The sequence below is a fragment of the Haemaphysalis longicornis genome, unplaced genomic scaffold, assembly GCF_048455015.1.
Source record: "Haemaphysalis longicornis isolate Haplotype H1 unplaced genomic scaffold, Haemaphysalis longicornis Haplotype H1 scaffold_2, whole genome shotgun sequence".
In the NCBI taxonomy this organism is placed as follows: Eukaryota; Metazoa; Arthropoda; class Arachnida; order Ixodida; family Ixodidae; genus Haemaphysalis; species Haemaphysalis longicornis.
This window is the reverse complement of record NW_027526295.1, coordinates 223,751,867-223,775,353: the sequence shown is the minus strand read 5'-3', so window position 1 is coordinate 223,775,353 and position 23,487 is coordinate 223,751,867. Positions and strand designations below refer to the sequence as shown.

The 23,487-nt window shown below is 49.4% G+C and overlaps 1 protein-coding gene across 1 annotated transcript in view; it reads left to right on the top strand.

The window, feature by feature from the left end:
* The first annotated feature begins 938 nt into the window (after positions 1 to 938).
* Positions 939 to 23,487, top strand: part of LOC144169995 (netrin-1-like) — a 196,035-nt gene continuing 173,486 nt past the window's right edge. The window contains exon 1 of the mRNA XM_077699484.1: positions 939 to 2,040. Within this exon, the coding sequence (XP_077555610.1) occupies positions 990 to 2,040 (1,051 nt within the window). The 5' untranslated portion in view covers positions 939 to 989. The remainder of the gene's footprint in view (positions 2,041 to 23,487) is intronic.

The following is a 23,487-nucleotide window of genomic DNA, read 5'->3' as shown; positions in this document are numbered from 1 at the left end:
CCCGTTTCCATACTTTCTGAGTTTCATTCAAAGTTAGTTTGTGTGTTCGTTATTAAAAGTTTCAGCGCAGTGTAACAGTGTACCGAACAAAATGGGATAATTGGGTCAAATGTGAGAAAGAAGTGGGAAGCGTCAGTATGGCGATAAGTCAGGTCGCTTGAAGGCTATACAGCAGTTTCTGGCTACTCTAGTGGTTAAATTCATAATCGAGTGTTCTGCTGGATGGTTAAGTAATTAAAATAAAATTATTCGCAGGTGTATTGTGCGACAGGGTACGATTGCTGCCTGCGGGTATCCCCTGATTTGTCTGTAGTCGCAAAATGAAGTAAAATGAGCAGTGGAGGCGAACCCTGTCCCACAACTATGTTGAGTTAAATATAGGTAATTAAACTGTTCTATCCCTCTTCGTTTTTTTTTTTTTTTTTTTTTTTTTTCAACTCGCTAACAGCTTGCGAAGCATATTCCTAAATTAGTTTCAACTGCCAGCATGCAGGTCTCACGAGGCAGACTTTCTTGCCCTGCATCCTTCCTCTTTCGGAGAAATTTTCTGGCACAGAATGCCAACTTTCCAGAACCACGTTGCTTTTTCTTTTTTTTCTAAGGAGGTTGTTTACTATTTCCAAAGCCGAACTACACCGTTGCAAAGGCTCCCTTTCATCTGCTCCAGCGCGTTGTCCCGCAGGTGCATTCCTGGACTGTCTGTCGCCTGTGCCAGACCGGGGCGAGCCGCGAACTCCTGCGGTGCGCGGCGGAGGTTTTTGTCCGGGGCGCAACAGCGTTCCCCCGCGGTTACAAAAAGCGGCGGGAAAGAAGGTGTACCTGCCGCCGGCCCTCGTGGTGCGCGCGCGTCTTCCAGCGCCCTCGCGCACCATGCCGGCCGCGACCAATGGGAGGCTGCGCGGCGCGGGACGGCGGCCCCATTCGAAGCGGCCGAGCGGCGGCAGTAGCAAGAGCGCGCCGAGAGCGCGGCACCACGCCGCTTCCTTTGAATGGGGGCCCCCAAGGCGCTCGTCGTGTCCGGCCACGCCGGCCCGCTGCTGCTGCTCGCGCTGGCAGCGACGGCCTGGGCGCGGGCCGCCCCGTCCGGCTTCCTGGGCTCCATGTTCGCGGCCCAGACGCAGCAGGACCCGTGCTTCGACGAGATGAACAACCCGCGGCGCTGCATCCCGGACTTCGTGAACGCGGCGTTCGGCAAGGAGGTGCGCACCAGCTCCGAGTGCGGCAGCCCTCCGTCGCGCTACTGCAGCACGGCCACCGACGAGAAGGGCGAGATCGTGCGCAACTGCCAGATCTGCGACTCGGGCAACCCGAAGCGACGGCACCCGGCCGCCTACCTGACGGACCTGAACAACCCGAACAACGTGACCTGCTGGATGTCCGAGCCTTTCCAGCAGCCGCTGCACAACGTGTCGCTGGTGCTGAGCCTGGGAAAGAAGTACGAGCTGACGTACGTGAGCCTGCAGTTCTGCGGCGCCAAGCCCGACTCGCTGGCCATCTTCAAGAGCACCGACCACGGCCGCTCGTGGCAGCCCTTCCAGTTCTACTCGTCCCAGTGCCGCAAGATGTACGGCCGCCCGAACCGCGCGTTGATCACGAAGGCCAACGAGCAGGAGCCGCTCTGCACGGACCCGCAGTCCAGCACGGAGCAGCTCTCCGGCGCTCGGATCGCCTTCTCGACGCTCGAGGGCCGCCCCTCGGCCTACGAGTTCGACTCGAGCCCCGTGCTCCAGGAATGGGTGACGGCCACCGACGTCAAGGTGGTCTTCAACCGACTGACCAACTGGGCGCTGCCGGAGCCCGACAACGACACCCTGGTGCCCGCGCGGGAGGCCTCCTTCTACTACGCCGTCTCCGACTTCGCCGTGGGCGGCCGCTGCAAGTGCAACGGCCACGGCTCGCGCTGCGTCCAGAACAGGGACGGACAGCTGGCCTGCGAGTGCAAGCACAACACGGCAGGCCGTGACTGCGAGAAGTGCAAGCCCTTCTACTTCGACCGACCCTGGGGCAGGGCCACGGCGCACGACGCCCACGAGTGCGTGCGTGAGTACCGCTGCTTCTCTTCCTACTACTGTCTTACTCTCCCTCGCCTTGGGCCTCTGAGTGGCCATTTGTAATTTACTAAAAGGACAACGCTTAATTTACTCAAGCACGCCAGTTCACTTACTTTCCTTGCACATTATTTCTGGGGCCCTCTCGCTCTACATGTATGGATAGTACTCATGCGTACATCGATACGTAGAATGGCCAGATATCTTTCCGCACTGCTTAGGATTTGGGTATTCTTGTTGCAAGTAAACCTGCGCGCAAGTTTGTCGAAGTTCCCTAATTGAATAAGGTTCAGCTAACTTGGGTTTCCAGGCCATGCATACAAAGCGGCTTAGGTTGGTTTAGTAGGCTGCGTATAAAGCATGCATGCTTGGATTGTAGGGATTCTTGCACACAGGGGCAGCACTGAAAAGAGACAAATACATTATGAATCGAGGCAACCTCCTGATAGCCTCTGAATTCAAGTGCGTACGGAAAATGGCGTGTACATCTGCGACATCCGTACAGATCTACTGTGCCTGCGCTGTACGTATAATTTTCATGTGTATACACTTGTGTACAGGTCTGGAGCAACAGCGAGCATGTACTCCTGGTGTTGCTGTTAGAATAATCCAGAAATCTGCAAGCCATGGTCTATTTGTCTTCTGCCCTTTATGCCTTTGAAAATCCGGCTCCAACATTTGGATGCAATCACCGTGGTTATAACGTGCATCGGCGAGCACGCGTGGCCAAGTGGTTTGAGTTCCGCTTCATTAGCAGAGGGGCCTGAAATCGATCTCCTAAACTTCCGAACTGGAGAGAGACTTTCGTTTTTAGCGTATGTGCTGGACAGCTGATGAACCCAATAACTGATAAATCCAGCGCGCGGTGTCTGTAGCCTCGAAGCGACCCCTAAACCTCCCATTGGCTGCAGCGTGACAGCACACACCCGCAGGGTTGTATTGGCCAACGCTTCGTTAGGCTGGCCACTCAGCGGCGTTGGTACGCGCCGCGCCGACGTTCCATCGCTGCTGTCTCACTCAGCGGCGCAGCAGTCACTAGAGAGCCAGCGGGGCGTGCAGTGGCGCCTACGATACCGGGATATGTGTTCGGCAATTAGACATTAATGGTCTCGCATGCACAACTCATGAGAAGGGCTTAGGCAATCCTCGGTATTGTTTTTCTTTTTCGTATGCACCTCTAGTCGAACGCTAGCACGCAGTTATTTGATGAGTTTACCCGAGAGTATGATGTATGCTTCGGTGTAAAAAAATCGTAGTTGATTCCTCTGTCATAGGAATCGGTAAAACTCGAAAGTGAAATGTGCAGCGAAATCTGCAGCTGAGCATGATTTGCGAGTCGGCGGCTGTCTGGTGGGGGTGCTTGGCGAGCGACGTCCTGCTGGCGGGTCGCTTCGGCAAAGGTGTACTGGCGTCATTTCCGTGACGGATATGACGTCAGTGAAATCTTGGTGCATCCCGGCATAAACACTTTCGTGCTTAAATATAAAACCCGAAAAGGAACAACCCTAAGTATAACTTGTCCTCTTTAGTTATAAAGGTTGCTTCCCCGCAAGAAGACTCTGTGTGCAGGGGTGCACCCTTTACAGGCCGCTTGTTTTGTTGTACTCGCGTCATTTCCGTGACGGATATGAAGTCACTCAAATGTTTGTGTATCCCGGAATAAAACACTTTCGTGTTAAGAACGTTTATCTGTATACATATGTACATAAGCGCCGACTACGGGGGGGCAGAAGGCTGAGTCTCCCTTCCTTCCGGCGATGCTGATCCCTGCCTCCCCCCCCCCCTACCCCAAAAGTTCCACTACCAGTGCCATTCCCAGTTGATGCATCACTGTTAGCGCAGACGTGCACGGTTACTTTCATACGTTCCATTTATTGAAATCCTAACCATTGGAGGACAGGCGCACTAGAAGCATCAGCGACAGTTGCATCATCCGTATTTTTATTTCATTTGTTGCAATTTTTGACTGTCAACACCGTTTACAAGCAAACTACACTTAGATATACACCCAGGGATGAATTGTGTTTTTTTAATAAAAGGGCGGAGTCCACTAACCATCATTTTCTATTGGTGGGGGTAGACTGTGCCCAGGGAATGGATATGGTACTGTGTGTTCACCGTGCTCTAAATTGCTTGGCGTGCTTTTTTGAGCCTGAAAAAAGGTTCCATTCTTTGTGAGTGATATATATGTAACTTTCTGCCTTTGCATAGCATACATATCGAACTTCTCGTAGTCCCTAACCGAAAGGTGACTCGATCCTCAATTATATGAATGGGCTGATGAAGACCGGGGTCTTAAAGGAAGTTTTAGGTCATCCCGCTCTTCAATAAGGTGCGGAAAAATAGGTGGGCGGTGACGGGATCCCACTCCCTCCTGAGAGACAGTGACAGATGAGCACTTCGTATTATCAGTAAGCATGCGCTTACGACGGATTTTTGAAAGGCCAGGTCTAAGGCTAAAGGCGCAAACAAAAACATATTTTGCATTTTCGCTTTTTTTTTCTTCTTGTGGTGTGGGCATTGAGGTGGTTCGTTTCGCAGACTTCTGCGAAACGAAACGCCGAAAAGAGGGGAATGTGCGCACGGCAGCAGTGCTTGTATACTAAAGCTTTTTACACGTTCCGTGCCTATACGCTGCCGAGGCTGAGGTTTTCAATATCTGCCAGGCCGCGACAAAAATCACACTTGCGTGCCCTTTACAGAATTAGTTCGCCGACGATGCATGTTGTGACCACATGTGTTGCGCTCTTATTAGAGACCGCAACAAATTGCGTGGATGAGTCGCGGCTTTTGCTAATGTCTTCGTGACAGCTGTGAAAATGAATGGCCCTCATTCGTTTTCCCCCTGACAGTGTGTCCGCTCATTACGTAAGCGGGGTCCCTGTTGCAGCAAATTGCTTTCTCCACCAAACATAATTGAGCCAATTATTCAGCGTAATTAAAGGAGCGAACTGGTTTAACCACATGTTCTTCACAGTTACAGTACATTGGGCGACAAGTCCGGGCACGAAAATGCCCTGGGCGGAAAAAAGTGAGAGTAAACTTAGTTTAAAGATTGGTAAAGTGCGGCTAACAGTACTATATATATCGTAAGCTTTGTATTTGTGGAAACACTAAGAAAGGAATGGGTTAGATTTAACACTTGTAAACTTAGTTATCATGAGTGAAATGTCTGTTTGGCTTGATTTTACTGATTATGCAGACAGTGTTTTGTGAAATTGGGTCATACTTGCGCCTAGTCATGTGGTGCCACAGCGGCGATACTCCCAGCGAGCGCAGCTATTTGCCTCTCAGCGGGAGATCCCGTGGCGTGACGTCACACTAGCCACACGCACTCCTGCGGCTCAAGGTCATTCCGACGCGATAAATGACTTAGCAGGGTATGGCGTAGTAGAGCTTACGCTCTAAAAATGCGTATAATAGTAAAATCTTTGTGACACACGCACAAGATTGACCGTTTTAATTGGCAATGCAATTCTGCGGCGCCGAGTTTATTTAAGCGAAAGCTTTCTTAGTGGGACAAATGGCATCCTGTCAAAAAGCTAATGCATTTTCCCATAGACCAAATGGTCGACCGAAAAGCGAGTGAAACCGGGCTTTCATTGTGTCAGCACGGCCACTTGAAAATCGCGAAAAAGGAACGGTTCTAGATAAGAGAGTAAACGCATCGATAATGAAGAACGACTAAAATAGTACACCTTTATCTCATAAATCGTATATCGGTATAATTCAAATAGTTCGGAGATGCGTTTACTTGGTGCGCGAGAAATCGTCGCATGGGTTCGTTTTTCGTTTGCGGCTTGGGTTTTTAAAGGTTTGACGATCGATTGGACACACTTTCCTTGGTAATCGACCAGATTTAGGGGAAATCTTCAAGGTGGAGTAAGTTTCTGTAAAGGAAAGTTTGACATCCACCTAAATGCAGCCATACGGCTACAAAGGAAAGCTATACAGCTTTCTCGGAAACTTCGCAGTTGAAGAAAAATTCGTCCTGGTCCAGGATTCGAACCCGGGACCACTGCTTAACCGGAGCAGTCGCTCTACCAACTGAGCTAACCAGGAGGCCAGTCGTTAGTAGCGCGAAAGCGAATTGATCAACAACTCGAAGTGAAGGACAGGTGTTAATCGACCAGATTTAGGGGAAATCCCCAAGGTGGAGTAATGGCTGCATTTAGGCGGATGTCAAAATTTCCTTTACAGAAACTTACTCCACCTTGGGGATTTCCCCTAAATCTGGTCGATTAACACCTGTCCTTCACTTCGAGTTGTTGATCAATTCGCTTTCGCGCTACTAACGACTGGCCTCCTGGTTAGCTCAGTTGGTAGAGCGACTGCTCCGGTTAAGCAGTGGTCCCGGGTTCGAATCCTGGACCAGGACGAATTTTTCTTCAACTGAAGTTTCCGAGAAAGCTGTATAGCTTTCCTTTGTAGCCGGCTGTATGGCTGCATTTAGGTGGATGTCAAACTTTCCTTTACACTTTTCTTGGATTAAACGAAGCTTCCGCGCTTCTCTCAACTTTCTTTTGGAAGGGATGGTAGACTTTTTTTTTTTTTTGCTTTCTCTGCCCGTTGAGCAGGGCAATCACGATCCGCTCGCCGTGGAGCGGCATGATCTCGGGAGCTTTTACAAATGCTTAGACATTTTTTTAACTCATCGTGTAACTCAATGTAAATTCAGCGTGGAAATCAGTATGTCCATATGCAACGATTAATGCGTCGCACTTTCGCCGTGTGAGAAAAGGCTACTCATGAAAGGCGGTTGGGTCCTCATTTTTTCACACGACCGCTTATTATGTCGCCAAAAAATGTCTTGGCAACAATGCATTTGTGTATAGTAATGAAGCCGAACTCGGTGTATAGCGTTTTACAGAGATACATCGGGCTTTTGATTAAGTCCTTTAAGCCGTCATACTTTGACATCAGACTACTTCTGGAAAAAAATGTCCTATCAACAATGCATTTGTGCGTAGTAGTAAAGCCGACTCCTTTGGGGCTTTTTGTATTGAGCATTATAGGGATACGGGGGTTTTTAATTCAAGGCCCAAGGGCATTCATAGTTCATTATTAGACTGCTGATATTTGAACATGAAAAATGACTATTCAGTGATGCTTGTGTGTGCGCAGTAGTAAAGCCAACCTTAATGAGTCTCGATGTATGTGAGAAATGCTTTTTTTTACGATTCCCACTTGAAAGTTTTTGCTTTTTGTTGTTGTTGTTGTTGTAGTTGACCCAATGACGGGCAGAAAAGATTGCTGACGAAGTTGCGTTTGCAGCTTGGCTGCGAAATAAACACCGATGAGTGAGTGCAGTTGGACGACCTCTGTGCATGATAGCTTATGTTCCAAGAAAATTCTTCGAGCAGAAAACACGAGAAAGCATCTCCGCGAGAACAAAAAGGTATACGTTATGCCACGTACTTCTTGCGTAATTGATTCCTATTTCACGCATCTTTTGCAGCATGCTGTTCTATCCTGCTTAAGATAGTTTCGTTGCGGCGGCACTCATTTTTTACTTCTGTCCATTCAATTTCATACCGAGGATGATTTTATACTTACCGCTATCTTAAAGGGGCCCTAAATAGGCTTCCGAAGGTCGCCATTTCAATCGCGCAATCGCTAGAGTACCCCTTCACGACAACGTGTACCAAATATTACACCTCTGCGTAAAGCAGGGGCCGCACAAACACGAAAAAAGATTTCACTTTCTCTCCTGGCTCACCAACCATACCTTGCCGCCACACTTGCGCGCTCTGACGCAGTTCTTTCCCGCTCTGACGCGCCTCTATGACGCACGAGACACTGCCCAGTGCGGCGCCGCGAACGCGAACCACAGCGACAGCGCTCACCGCACAACCGGAATCTGGTAGGCGGAGCATGTGCGTCGAGTGCTAAAAAAAAAAAAAAGCGCGCGCAGGGCTTGGCGCAGCCAATGACTGCACGTACATCAAGGAGGGTGATGGATTGCCCTGTTTCTCTCGGTGGTCTTGCGCCGGGTCGATGACGTCGCGGCTTCCACAGTGCTTCGGAGGAGCTACTAGAGGAGGAGAGCCCCAGGCCTTATGGGTGGCCCCTTTTAATGAGCGATAACTCGGCTAATACTTAACGAATTTAAACAATTTTTGCGGGATGACGTTCCTTGGATAATACTCCAGTGACTGCGCACGCAAAATCATAACATTTGGCAGCCTATTTAGGGCCCCTTTAAGACCGAATTCCTTAATTTTTGATTGATTTGATTGTAGGGTTTAGCGCGTCGACGCAACACAGGCGATGATGCGCGCTGTAGTGGAGGGCTCCTGATTAATTCTGACCAACTGGGGATCCTTAACGTGCGCCGAAATTTCGCACACACGGGAGTTTTTTTCTTTTCGCCTTCATCAGAAAAGCGGCCGCCGCGGCAGGAAATCGAACACGCTTCCTACGGTTCTCAGCAGCGCAATGCCTTAGCCACTGAGCCACTGTCTCCTCCATCCCCCATACCCATCCACATTAGTAAAGCAGTCTGGGACACTTCCTCGCATTTTATATCCCCACCGACTATTTTTCCCGCCCCACCCATACCCACCGTGAACTATAGTCAAACCCGGCTATAACGAACCCGGATAGAGCGAATTATGCTATATATCGAATATCCTTATAACGAAGTTCACATCCGATATATCGAACTCTGCGCGCCTAGAATGGCCGCGGAAATGCATGGTCTCGGAGCGGCGATTGAGATATGGATTGCCCGCGACCACGGAACAAGAGTTGCTACTTAGACATTGTGCCTCGCACGGAGCGACATGACACCCGACACTTTCCGTAACTGTTTCCGGCGCGCGGGACTTACGACGGAACCCGCGCAGTCAGCGAGTCCGGACCAAGACAGCAGCATCGGTGAACTGTGGCAAGAGCTCCACCACATTCCCGATGATGTCGCGAGTGAAAGCCGTCCGACGCTTATAATGAAGCGCTTTCGGCAGTCAATGTGCTCCGCCAATGCTTCTTAGATTTTGGAGGACGCGGACTCGAACTGGTGAAAATAATGTTTCGTGTAGAGAATGCTATGCTAGTTGAAGCCGCGAAAACGAAAGTCAAAACAAAAATCACCGCTTTTTTCTTTGCAAACTAGGCAGTTCAGGCGGAAAGTAGCTTTATTACTTCCAATAAATGGATTATTTTGGGTATGGTAACGGCTACTTTACTGTGTTCGTTTCTGCATGCGGGGATGGTGGAGTTCGGGAGGGGGAGGGGGGCTCCCGCGGATTGCGAACTTGTAACGATAAGTTCGTTATAGGCGGGTTCGGCAACTATTGGATATATCGAAGTAATCGCGGTGCATATTGCAATTCGCTATAAACAGGTTTGACTGTATATCTTCAAGAAAAAGACCCCAGGGTTCTCTTTTATTTTTCAATAAACGTTCAGAAATACTGCAAAAAGAAAACGGGCGTCGCTTTGGAAGCGAATAATGTCTGCGCAATCGACAGAACTTTCTGCATGTTTGCGTTGCATGAGCACGAGGTCACGGGTTCGATTCCAGGCCGCGGCAGCCGCTTTTCCGATGGAGGCGAAAAGCAAAAACGCCCGTGTGCACGAGATTTCGGCGCACGTTGAAGATCCCCAGGGGGTCGAAATTAATCCGGAGCCCTCCACTACGGCTCGCCTCATCGCCTGAGTTGCGTCGGCGCGTTAAACCCCACAATCAACTTTCTGCATGTGCTGCCACTGACTTCGTGATCCACTCGCTGCTCTCCAGCGCTAAAACTGGTTCGTTAAAGGAACATGATACATGTTTTCCTTTGATCACGATATCACGCACAACAATGCTAAATTTGCGCGCATTCTGCCTTGCACGGAGCTATATGCAAACCACTTCACAATTCGAATAAAATGAGGTTAGCCTGAATGAGCGGCAGAAGAACCGTATCTCCTTTCCTTTTTCTTTTGCGTGAAGCGTACGGGGATTGGGCATGTGGACGTTGCAGTCCATCCTCCGTGAGCCAAGGTTTTTAATAAATCAAATGTACGGACTGCGTTTGTTTACAACAATCATTTGCCCTGCAGTGCAGTTAGGATGGTTACCATCATGGTGGTGGTGGTGGTGGTGGTGGTGGTGGTGGTGGTGGTGGTGGTGGTGAGGAGACACAAAGGCGCAATTATTCCCTGCATTGGTCTCTTTCTGAGTGCGACAAAATTAATTTTGAACTCTCAATTCCTATAACCAGGTCTAAGAAACAACGGCGCCTTAAGTGAGATTACGCCGATGTCAGTGTTAGAATTCAGTACCATGCATACAAAACATAATAATGGACAAGGGGTGGTGAGAGCCATGGGTGCGACAAATTTTCCCCCAAAATGGCACTCCTCTGTCACGTTCAGTACTAGCGCTGAGGTATTTAACCCATTTCCTCGAAGATTTCCATTACCAAAATACGCGGTTAAAGAAAGTGGGGTGAGGGGGGGAGGGGGGGGGGGAATGTAGTTTGGCACTTGATTAATACTGTGGGAAAGAGTTCTTCTGGGAGAAGAAGGCGTCCCCGTAAATTAACAGTGCATGTTATTACATATAAAAAATACTCACTGACGCAGTAAATAAGGCAATGTGTTGCTCAGACAGCATCATTTGGCTCCGTTTGTCAGCTTCACCAGTTATGAATCATTGGGGCCCAAAACAAAAAGGCCGACGCGGGAGATTTGTTTTTCGGTGGTTAAAATTCCCGATCTACACGGTGTTTCTTACCTTGTCCCGGAAACTAAACAAAAACGCCCACCCCGCTATTATTAAGTTTAGGAGCAAATTCCCCTCATTCTAACGCAGCTTCGCAATATTCTGTTCTCGCCCGTATTCGTGGTGCGATACTTGCCTCCTTGTTCTCACGTCTGGAAGAAACGAAAAGATGTTGGGCGGTCGATCTGGTGCAGTTAATGCTCGACGCTTTATCAGCGCGTCCCGTGCCGTCATAGCTCTAGGTTCGTGTTCCATCAGCAAAGTTGTATAAATCACTTACGGTGTCTCTTCCTCGTCGCCAAGGACAGACGGCCGTTCCCGCTCCGAGACCATTTGTTCCCGACCGTCCCGCGTTTTTTATGGCGATGTTCCCGCAGAGTCGGAAATATGAGTCACAAAACCGCGGCACCATCCAAGCCCACGATTTTTTTTTTTCCTTTTTTGGTTTTACTTGTTCTTTTTCTTCTTAAAGGGCACTGACTTCGTCGCCGTAGTTGCGCGCTGCTTCTGTGCAGATAACGAGTAGTATACTGTGCCAACTTTACGAGCAGGCACTCACGTTGTCGCTCTCGGGCAGAAAGGATCGTAAGTCAGCGCGAGGCCAGGCGAGACGAGGCAGCCAAACTTTTCTTTCGGTATATAGCGGCGTATCGTTGGACGTCCGCAAGCGACAATCGTTTAACATCATCCCCGCTCTCATTCGGTTCCTGGAATTCGCTCGCGCTACATGCCACAGTGCAGAAATGACCGTTACCGCGTTTTAGAGTATGTCCCTTCTCCGTCAAGACATGGTGGATCGCGGATAGGCGAGTCCCTTCCACGAGCTTTGGAGGCGACACCGTGAAACAAGCTTTCCAGACGTGTTGCGTTCATATACGTTTCAGAGGAGCGCTGCAAGGGGATAGAAAGTATTGAGAAGGTTTGTAGGACTCAATTGACTCGCGTTTATTCTCTGACGTAAGCGAGTGATTTTCTGGATAAACGAAGTTCACGTTTTAGGGGCGAAGCACCTTAAGGCCGAGGCTTGTCCGGCGTCTGGCTCCGGCATCCACGATCACGGCACAACACCGTGTAAATCGAAACCTATGTGAACAAAAGGTTCACAAAAGGTTAACAAGAACAACATAAAAGGTTCACAAAAGGAAATAGAGAGAGAGAGAGAGAGAGAGAGAGAGAGAGAGAGAGAGAGAGAGAGAGAGATATATCCTGGACATCCGTGCTGCGCATGCGCGAGGAGCATTGGATTGAATTGGATTTGGATTGGATTAAAATAGATTGGATTGGATTAAATTGGATTGGATTGGATTGGAAATCGATTTAGCAGCAGTAAGCACTCTCACGGGTGATTTACGGTAAGAACGATCCCCAGGGCTTCGCCCACTAGTCACGATTCACTTCGTGGAGATGCGTGAATTTTTTTTTACCACATCTGTAGCGACAAACGTAAGAATTTTGTGCGTCCCCAGCCCTTCACCGGAGCTCGTCGGCGTGGTCCTCAACAACAAGACACCTTATACTCACGGCGTATTGTTGCAATGAGATATCACGCAGAAAATAGCAGTTCAAAATATGCCGACCGCGAAGACAACGCTAGTCGAGCGCTTACCCTATACAGAATGCGGGACTAGTGCTGGCTTTCGCGGTTGAAGTTGAGCATGTCTCCGATCCCCCAGTGAATATGCGTTCTGTTTAACTGCTACCCAATGGCTGGGCCAGCGAGATGCGCAGCTCATTGATTCAGCGCATCACTAGGCGTGCAGAACGTTCGGCGGCACATGCTACGTTACGCCAGTCACGCGTAAGAATTATTACTGACAGTTGTAAAAAAAATAGTTACAAAGCCCTTGAGCAAAAGCGAAAACAACAACTAAGTTAATCCCATTCATGGATCTTTAAGAACGTGCGATCGTCTCCCCCTCACGAACTGGAAGCTGGACCTAATGAGCACGCCTGGTTCCGGCTTCACGAGTACGCAACGCGACTCTTCTCGCACATGTCTCGCACACTGTGCTAAATGTGCTCAGCGCTCTACCGGTTCACTCGCTTCATCAGCGGCATTAGCCGCCTGTCGCTCCTTTCGTTATCCAGCAGTATTGCCATTTTCGCCATTCGTTCGCCATTCGTTGCTGTATTGTCGTCCGCACTGGCTGCATTCTCGATTCTACAACGCGTACAAGCGGGGGCGGCAATCACGGGATCCGGCGAGGCAGAGGCAGCTTGAGAGCCGCGCTTCGACTTTTCGTCTCTCTGGCAACGCCTCAAGCGTTAAGAAGGCAGCTCGCTCTACGTTGAAAGGCAGTCCTCCGCCCACGCACTCTCCTCTCTGTCATTCTGTGCTCTTCTATCGGTCCCTGTGTTGTCAAATCGACGCGTCTCCGCGAAGTGACGCAAAAATTTCGCCGATATACCCTATTTATTGATCACGCAATAATAACTGAAATAGCAAGAAGCATACACTGATGTGAAATAATCGGTTTGGATATCCTCGTTAATTTTCTTAATTTGAAAATTTAAAGTAAAATTATACCTTGCGGTATCTCCCGAACCTTCAAGTCCGCTTCAAAAACGCCGTCTCGCACCAGTAACTCCCTCTCGCAGTGCGTCGACATCTCTTCGGACGGACGCATCCAGCGTTTACGGTCGGACCGTATGCCAGCACCACCACACCGGACTTATGAAGACGTCTCTCTTTAACCGACATGTGCTCACGCAAGAATGCACACGTGCCCCTTGTAGCAGACATCTACTACAGGCCGGCACAGAGAGCTGCATCCTATCGGCCAGTCGCATGCCCACACGCGCGTGCACAGACGTAATCCGGTTCCACCGTGCTCCCGAAAGCAACTGCGAGAGCGTCCGCCGGTCTGGGCGCCTTATGCCCTCTCGGAACGCCGTGCGGAGGTCCGTACTAAGCAATTGCGCGGCTCTCTGCAGTGCCCGAGGATTTAATGATACTGTCGTGGTTAGTTCCCCCACCCAGTCCGCGTTCGTCCCGCTCTGCTTTTTTCTTCTCGCTGTTCTTTTTAAAAGCACGGCTTGCGGACACCTTCATGCAGGAATTCCCTCGCCCGGGTAGCATTTATCCAGGAGGGAACTCGCCTTAAATATCCACTTGGCGTAAGTGGGAGGGAGGCGCCGTTTTCATCTGTTTTCGGAGAGAAGGAACGCGGTTGAGTAAAGACAAGGGGAAGGGAAAATGGAGGGGGGGAACAACTTGGTTGGGAGGCGAGCACAGTTTACACGGTCCACCAGCGTCGACCGTGCATACGCTGGTGGACTGTTGCCCTTGGCCGGCCCCGCGGTAGCGTAGGCACCAAAGCCGCAAGGATGAGGCGCTCACTGACGGATTCGGAAGATTAATGATGTAGCGTAGTGTTGCTGGCGCTTTCATTTTTTTTTTCTCGCTGATTTTGAAAAGCTCGTTGTGAATGGAGGATTGAGGCAGGCCCCCGCAATCGCAGCCCGCGCGCCTAACTGTTCGCGTGGGCGGAGGTGCCTGCGCTTCGTGGTTTTTGACGCGCCCGCGAGTGAAGATCAGAGTCATGTGGGCGCGCGAGTCTTTTCCGGGAGGGCGAAGAAGTCAGTGATGTCCTCGTGAATGTTTAACAGAGTCTAGATTGCACATTCCATCGTGCGCGCCTGGATACGGTACTCACTTGGCTGAAATGGTGCGGCATCCGTTCGTCGCTGCTGCCGTTATACGACAAATTCTTGAAGTGATTAATGGCATTGCTTGCTTCGGCATATCTCACTTTGAGCGAAACATAAAAATGCAAGTATACACTGAGATGGATGTGGAACGTTAAACAGTGCCACGAGACAGCCCATTGCTTCCCTTTCTCAGCTCCCGAACTGAGAACTTGAAGCAGTGTGGGAAAAATATCAGGCTAATGCTCTTGATAATGAAAGGAAACAGTACCGACAGAATAACCTTCGAAACAGAGAGGGGAAAGGCAAGGTATTAGCAGGGTTGTTGCGATAGATTAATGTTGTAGAGAGTGGGCGTATACATTTGGGAAAAAAAGAAACAGGTGGAAATGATTCACTTTCTACGGCGTTCGGATATTGTCACACGAGTCATATTCCGCTTCGTTTGCTCGGAAGTGAGAGAAGAAAAAAATAGTATCACTCGTCAGCTTCTTACAATAGCTGCGAAAACTACAATACTTTTGTCCGCAGCCGATATAATTTATTCAGACTACTCCTATCATAGCAGCGTCACCGAACTAAAATCTCAACGACTAATTATTTCGGTGATGGAGGCGCAAGGAGAAAACGCCCGTGTGTGGAGATTTCGGCGCACGTTAAAGATCCCCAGATGGTCCAAATTGATCCGAAGCCCTTCCCTACGGCGTACAGGATAGCCCAAGTGTGGTTGGGCTATCAGGCGCACCGCAATCGGAACAACTCATTATTTCGCAGTAATAAAGTAGGTTATGAAATATGAAACCTGCGTCAAAAAGGAAAAGGAAAGTGCAGAGAAAGGTGGCGGTAGGAGGCCGATATCAGTGTTTTCCACATTTGTCTCTATGTTTCTTTCCCCGCAAAAAAGCAAGCAAAATATTATTGCTTTCTTTTATTTGGGAGGCAAAGACTAAGCCGAAGACGCGGCAGGGCAGACGGCACAGGTTTTTCCCTTCCTTACCGGAACTAACCAAAGCAACTACATATGGCTTTCCGCATCCCCTTTTCTTTCTAGATTCATTAAAGGTGTCGTTTACAGTTTGCTTCGTGACACCTCAAACTCCTTGCAAACGGAAACAACGTCGTTGCACAGAAAAGACGCTCGCTCAAACTCTTGCGTATATCCCACATTGTCTCTAGCCAACACTAGCCGGAGCTTGATGACGACGGACAGCCCCTCACACACAGGCGCACGCAGACACGCCTGCACTGGCACAATCATGAACGGATGAGGAGCGTAGACTACTTAGCGCTGCAGACACATCGCCCAAAGCGGCAATCAACTGCTTGCCCCCAGAAGGTCGCTCGGACATCAAAGCGAAAGAACGCGCTGCTTTCTTCGCCTTCTACCTGCTTTTACTCCTGGCTTCTGGCGGCGCGGTAGCCTGCCTCTTCCTGGGTGCTCAGGGGACGCCCCAAAACTGAACTCCGGGGGGAAGAGGGGGAGGAGGAGGAGCGCATCATCAGCGACCGCGCCGGAGGAAGGAGCCGGCGGATCGAACAAAGACGCGATTCAGGTGCAGCAGACGGCGGCGGCGGCGTCCCCGTCAAGGCCGGCGCGTCCCCTCCGCTGCCGCGCGATGAGTCAGCTGTGAGGAGGCAGGCCAGCCCCCGAGCTCCGAGGGCCGGAGAAGGCGCGATTGAACACCTCTCCGAGGACTTCAACCTCTGCCCGCGCTGACTGCTCCTCAGCCAGTGGCGGCGTGTTCGTCCTGCGGACCATCACCACCAGCGCTAGCGAACCGTGTCAGCAACGAGGAATGGATAGCGCAGTTGCTCAAATGGACAAAGTCTAATGTATAAGGTGGGGCTGTAACTAAGCCTCAACCTATTTTAAAGCCGGATGTCCCGTTAAACAGAAATTCATCACTAGGTAGACAAATTTTTGGGGCGTTGTAAGCCGTTTTATATCAAGATATTAAGGCGGTAGGATTTACTTCTAAAGCGTAGCATTTTTTGCCGAGTACCCCCCAGCCAGGATCGTATAACGCCCTGCATTTCCACAAAAATGCAGATATCGCGGCAATTCCAGCTTTAATATCGCTATAATGGCGTAAATGGAGATAACTGGTCGCACGAATTATTGAAAAACTGAACAATAAGAACGAGATAAAAAATTATGGAAAATGGCGAAACGTGAGACGCCCTGAATTTCCACAATAATGCAGATTTCGTGAAAGTTCAAAATATATTCGGTATAATAACGATAATGGACATAACTGCTCGAACGGAATTTTGAAAAACTAAAAAAAACGACAAATATACAATAATTACAAAAATGGCGAACCGTGTAACTTCCTGCATTTCCACACTAATGCAGATTTCGCGAAAGTTCCACTTCTAATCGTTATAATAGCGTAAATGGAGATAATTGGTCGGACAGGGTTTAGAGAAACCAAAAATATGGCTGGAAGAAACTCACACTCAAGATAAGCGGCATAAGAATGCTACGCATTAGTAGATCATTCTCTGAATTTCTGCAGAATTTTTATGGTTGTTTTCAATACACTAAAAATTGGTCTACGCCCTGTCTGTCGCCAGAGACGATCTGCTGGATCCTAGCCATCTACTGCGTCGCCGTAAAAAGGGGCCGTGTAAAGAGTTTGACTAATGTAGGCGAGGGCGAAGGGGCAGCGGCCTTGTCTCTCGGCGGGGACGGAAAGACGTGGAACCGCATCGCGCGACATGCGGGCTGCGCCGCGTCTCGGGGCACGGGGCGGCGTGCGGCCGCTACCGCTTTGGACGCACGCCAGCCGGGTCGGCACGCGCTTGTCGGTGAACTGCCGGCGGGGATTATAAATAAACACTAGGCGTGTTGTGACGACTCGGGTCGCTGTTATCGCGTCACTTGTCATTCCAGCTTGCTTCTTTTCCAGCACCCTACGGTCGATTTCCTTTTCGCAGATGACTGGGGCACTGTAGGCGCAGAAGCGTGGCTATTCTTCTAATGGTCTGTACGAAGCGCACGCCGGTTCCCTTGCATCGCACAGGCGATTGACGAAGCAAAGTACTTTTATCAGTCTTCCATCTAAGCTCCCAACCAGGTATTGGATGCGAGATGAGATAATATGTAGGGCAGTATGCGAAAGCGCTGAGTTGCCGCGCAAATGTCAATTAAAGGGACTCAGCAACACTTCAGATAAACGCTTTCACTCTTTCCTTAGCGTCTGGAAGCACTGCGAAAGCCGTAGTTATCGCCAGCACGGAGCGGCACTGCGTGATTTGCTCGTCGCAGCAGATACGCTTCGGTTTCTGCTTTACTTTTGTGGCTTTCCTTTTAAGTGGCTATTGAATTTGTTCATTGGCACAACTGAAGGAAAGCCGGCGAATATCCGCTACACTGCCCGCTTCAATGACGTAAATCCAGCGGTCGAAGAACATCAAGACCAGTGATGCCAATTTAGCGGATTTTCCGCTAAATCTGGCGGATTTCATTTTGTTCTGACGGGGAAAAAATTTGTCTAGCGACTAGTGGATTTTTTGACGGGATATTTTCATACATAGCGGATTTCTGGCGGATACCTCACGCAGTGCACCGATTCAAAATCGCCCTGCAAGAAAGACCTTATGACTTTGCTTTCAAGCTTGGTTAAAAAAGTCGTAAATTCCGACAGAGCAGATTGACGTTCTGACGTGCAGACTTGAGGACCACTTGAACCCCAAGCCATATCTGGGCTACCTGTTTGAGGCGTAGGTTGACAACGTGAAAGCTCAGAAGACCGACGGGTTCTCTCTCGCAGATGAAGTTGTGATGCGAGAAAGCTGCATAAGGTTTATTACCACGCTAGTAGATCAAATCAGACAGCGACGTTCCTACAAGATCACATTTCTCCAGAAAACATCACTCTTATCGATCGAAAACGCTTTGTGCGTCGTGAAGGAGCCATTGATTCCTTTGCTGGAAGCAATGGCAGTGCCCCCTGAGACAATAGAAAAAATTCAAAACCAGTGGAGCAAAATCACCCTCCTGAACTGGAAGCAAATATCATCCACGCAGTCGTTCTGGTGTGAAGTTCACTCCTGTAAGGACGCCTGCGGCGAAAACCTGCTCGCTGAGCTGGCAAGATTTGCCATGTCGATGCTCATGTTGCCGTATTCAAATTCCGATGTAGAGAGTACGTTTAGTCAGCTTAAAATAATAAAATCCAAGCTGCGGAACAAGCTGAAGCCTGAAACTACAAACGCCATCCTCGTCGTAAGAGCGGGGCTGAAGCGACACCAGAAACGTTGTTTTGATTACGAACTTCCCGCGGCAGTTCTTAGTGCCATCGGGACATCTGCAACGTATGTGCAACCAAGTCTCCTTTCTGGTCCCTGAACAAGTACCAGCGTTCCTGTAGAGATGATATCAGACGACGACAGCGGTGACGAAGACCTCGATGCGTTTTTTGTTGACCTGTGAGTTCTTTTTTTCATCAGTGTGAACATTTATAACTTTTAGCTTCATCTGTGATGAGGTTGACAAATGACGACCACCGCCGCACTGAAGCCTCAAGTGTTCTAGTTAGACTCCTTGGAAGACTCTTTTATATGTTATTTCAGCTCTCGTAGTTTTGGGGAGATTCTAAGAATGATAAAGGTATTTATCATACGAAATTGCACTGTTTTTCTAATAAAATAGGCCCTAGCGGGAAATTTAGCGGATAGGTTTTAGAATCTAGCGGAATCTGGCGGATTTCTTATTGCTTTTTAGTGGATATCTGACGCCCAGCGATGGCAACACTGACCAAGACCGGGAAAGAGAGAACAGTTTTTAAGCGAGCTTCTAAGTTATCTGATGGGTATAGAGCAGTAATTTTTGGCTTAGGTTATTTGCGATCCCTTAATATAAGTACTGAATGTGTTTGTTGACTACGTTCCGCAAGCATTTCATAAATCGAAAGAAGTTGAAAAAAGGGTTGCGGGGTCTCTTTATGCTAGAACGCACGCTTCCGCTACATGGTCCAAATGACACTCTAAAGAGTGCCAAATTTTTCACCTCAGTACCGCCTGTGGGTACGATGATGTCCACCTCTAGCCACCACCACCAACAGTGATATCGTTCCCTATCTTTTATGCTTTATGAAATGACAAATTATGAAGTACCCTCAGCACTGGACCGCGCTGGAGATCAAAACGGTCTTCGTTACAACCCCCGGTAATCTTGACAGAAATGATGACTTGTACGCGTCGTAACTTTCTCTCGCGTAACGCTTCCGGCCGGAAAGGCCACTTCATAAGTGCGTCACTCCCCTCCTTTACGAGACGCATTGTAGTAGTACGTCAGTAGCACAGCAGTACACCTCACAAAGTAAGGAGAACTTACGTTTCGATACAGCGTACTGGTGACTACGCAGAGGCTGAAGGAGGGGGATAAGCCGCGGGTACGACGCACGCGACGCGACACAAGCAAAGCGCGTGCACGAGGGAGCGGGGCCGTCCGAGTTGCAACGGGACACGGGAGCGCAGGTAAATCAGCGGGGGGACCAGGCGGGCCCTGTAAACACAATCAGCGGTAATGAAGCACGTGCGGCGACGGCTGTCCATAAGTCAGGCTGCGACAACAACGGCGCCGACGATGCATTTGCATGGCGGCGGCGTCGGCGGCTCGAAGGCAGCGGCAGCAGCAGCGTGGCCCCATCGATGGCGCGTTGCGAAGGTCTTAAATTCCCATCAGACTTCCACGCTGTCCTTGTTTGCTGTGCTCCGAGTGCGAGGAGGTATTCATCAATTAGCTTCCGCTGCTACCTATATCACGTCACGCCTCCTCGGCCATCTGTCGCTTTTAACATCGTTGACAGATTAAAATTGTCTTCTCATCGTGCCTCGCTGTCTATATATATTTGCGTGCGTGCGTGCGCGTGTGCGTGTGTGTGTGCGTGCGTGTGTGTGTGTGTGCATGCGTGCGTGCGTGCGTGTGTTTGTGCGTGTGTGCGTGTGTGTGTGTGTGCGTGCGTGTGTGTGTGTGATATTTTCCTTCTTTGAAGACGAAAGGGTGTTGCTTCTAAGGAGCTGCTTATTGTTGTTTCTTTCTTCGTTGGCGGAGGTATTGCCAGATGTTGCTCATTTGTTCAGCTACTTGCACGTGGCAACAAAAACTTAAAGAAAAAGAACACAAGAAAGTCAATTAAGGGGCCAGACCTTTCTTCATGATGCGTGGAAGAACTCGAGTGCAGCTTATAAGCGTTTAAAGAATTTGTTAAGTACAGTATGCCCAACGTAAAATTCAAAAGCACAGTCAGTGCGTTTCCGTGTTTACGCTGCAACGATCGCAATGACAGATTTCGTTAATGTGCCGCTTTTCACTACAACGTCTTAAAACAGCCGTGAGTAGTTCTTAACAAAGGTATGCTTGCGCTCGAAGGCTGATGCTGAAGTGCATAATAAGCGGCAAATCCTTCGCAACTGAGCAACCATCTGGAAGCCTGCAAAAATAAATCAACCATCAAACAAGAATCAAGCTACGCATAGGGCTCTCAGGAGGCCATGTGGCGCCCTTCTTGACTCTCTCTCTCTCTCTCTCTCTCTCTCTCTCTCTCTCTCTCTCTTGCCTGTACACAACCCAAAACACATAATGTACACGAAACTCACGGTTAAAGCCCATTTAATGCCTACACATTCATTTTCTTTCAAACATGACATATTCGGCTGAAACGTACCCTGTTCTTTCTTTTCCACATTGAAAGATGCAGCTATCGACGAAAGACGTCTCGCACAGCCCGTCTGGCTCCGTTCGTATCTCGCGCGCACAAACCTCTTCCCAAACAGCGATTTGCGCAATGTCGCTCCTCGTTCGCCTTTGCAATGCGTTGTCAATGACGGTTGCTGGTCGTTGATACAGGCGAAAGTAAGATATTTTCTCTTCAGAAGCTTGAAGCATAGGCCCCAAGGCAATCCGCGGCGGTCGCAACTCGCTTACGCTAACGGCTCGCGAAAAAGGAGTGGTCTGTCAGTCGTAAAAAAAAAAAAGCAATAAGAAACGCTTCGCTCGCCGTTTCCGTGCTCGGGGCATCATAAATGTGCAGGAAAGCTCGCTTGGTGTCCTTCTTGGGCGGTAAAAACGTCTCGGCAGTACGTATAACATCCTTTTACGCCTCCCTCCGTGATAGAAACACGGACACGTATGCGCTAGATAGATACATATAATCATTCACCGACCCATACGTGGCATGCGGAACATTCATAGCGACTCCTTCTTATCTGCATTGGGAGAGGGAGGCGGCACCACCACATGTGAGGGAATAGGCGGGGAGCAAAGAACGGGTGTGGGGAGGTAGCAAAACACGTTTGATGTCGCTTTCTATATGGCTCGTCGTCCCGCACAACGAATGTACGCGCAAATGTAAGCCGGCCATTCTGAAGCAAATATCGACAAAGTTCCTACTTACACCGGGAATTTACGACCGAATGCCAAGGAACAACGAACGTTCGGTAAACCGACGCTGGATGAGCGACAGACCACTATACGCGATAGCGGCAGCGCAGCAGTACGCGAGCGCCGGACAACGTATCGGCAGGCGGCTGTGGTAGCCGTCATGCAGTGGATGCGAGTATGCGGACTCCCATTTATTCGCTTATTTCGATTTTCGTACGTTTCGTTTGCGCTACGTGGATTACGTACACAAGATAGCCGCCGGCGCATGCTGTGCCTAAAGCCTCGGTCGCCAGAAACCTTTTCGATTAGCCTCGACGTACTGGAATCGTATCCCTCTCCACTGTACTTCATTTATTTAGGGGCCAGGAAATGCAATTTCGTAGTTGTAGCTACGCCTATATACGCAAAAGCAACGACGAAAAGCGGAGAGCCCCTCGCTAAAACGCGCCAAGAGCGCGTTTTGATCATGTCGAAACTTTGTCCGCTATCAGAGTTGGACGGCCTGTAGTCAACAGCCGAGCAGCGCTAAATATGCCAACAGCTCCCTGTAAAAAGCAGAACACAGGAAAGTGGACAACAAGTGTTTCGTGTGATGAGAGAGTTTTTTTTTTTTTTTGTCTCAGAAAGAAAGAGCACAACACAGGGAGTGCAGTACAACACGTGGAGAATCCCGAATTGATTTTTCCCTTGCTGTCTAAATACAGTTGGATTTTGGGGCGACAGTTTTTGTTAAAAGGCGTTCATGGACATCGCTTGCGAAAACGGGCATAAAAATGGAGCGTGCAACTGCAGTAACGCAGATAGCGTTGAACACCTGATGAGCGATAGATATCGGACACGTGCCGTTACCTTGTGTAATACGGGCTCGCCCTAATACGCCGGTTCCTAAGCACTCCGCAGGGCCTTGTGCCACAAATGGAGCGGCACGTCGTTAAGAGTGCCGTAAGAGCAAAATTTAAGACTGTTCCAGCTACCCCGGAAGCCACTAACGACCCACAAGGGTGAAAATGGGCTCTGTGATGGCAGCGAGCTGCCCAGCCGTCCCGTAAAGAAATCATCAGCGTGAACCTGTAGCGTATCGTATAGCTTGCCGTTTTCTGTTCAACCCGTATTTTCTTATTAATCTATGGAGGCTTATTCCGTAGGGCGGCCTTCAATGACATTACACGCAAGGATGTATGCATGACTGGCTAGATAACAGTTGCTGTTATGCTCAACATTACAGCTCTCGTTACTTAAATTTCCATAGTGCTGAAGAAATCCCAGGCTTTAAATTTACTATATTTCAGGTGAGATAAAATGAACTCCCGGGAAATAATAATGATAGCGACACCATTTCTCGTGCGAATCTTGAAAACTGCATTACGGAAGGTTGCTTCTTAACGGCCCTTAATAAGAGAGAGAGAGAGAGAGAGAGAGAGAGATGAGAGAGAGAGAGAGAGAGAGAGAGAGAGAGAGAGAGAGAGAGAGAGAGAGAGAGAGAGAGAGAGAGAGAGAGAGAAGGGGGGGGAGCTTTGGTTGATTTCTCTGTGATAGGAATCGGTAAAACACGAGAGTGAAATGTGCAGCGAAATCTGCAGGAGCATGATTTGCTGGTTGGCGGCTGTCTTATGGTGTGCTTGGCGAGCGACGTCCTGCTGGCAGGTCGCTTCGGCAAAGGTGTACTTGCATAATTTCGGTGATGGATA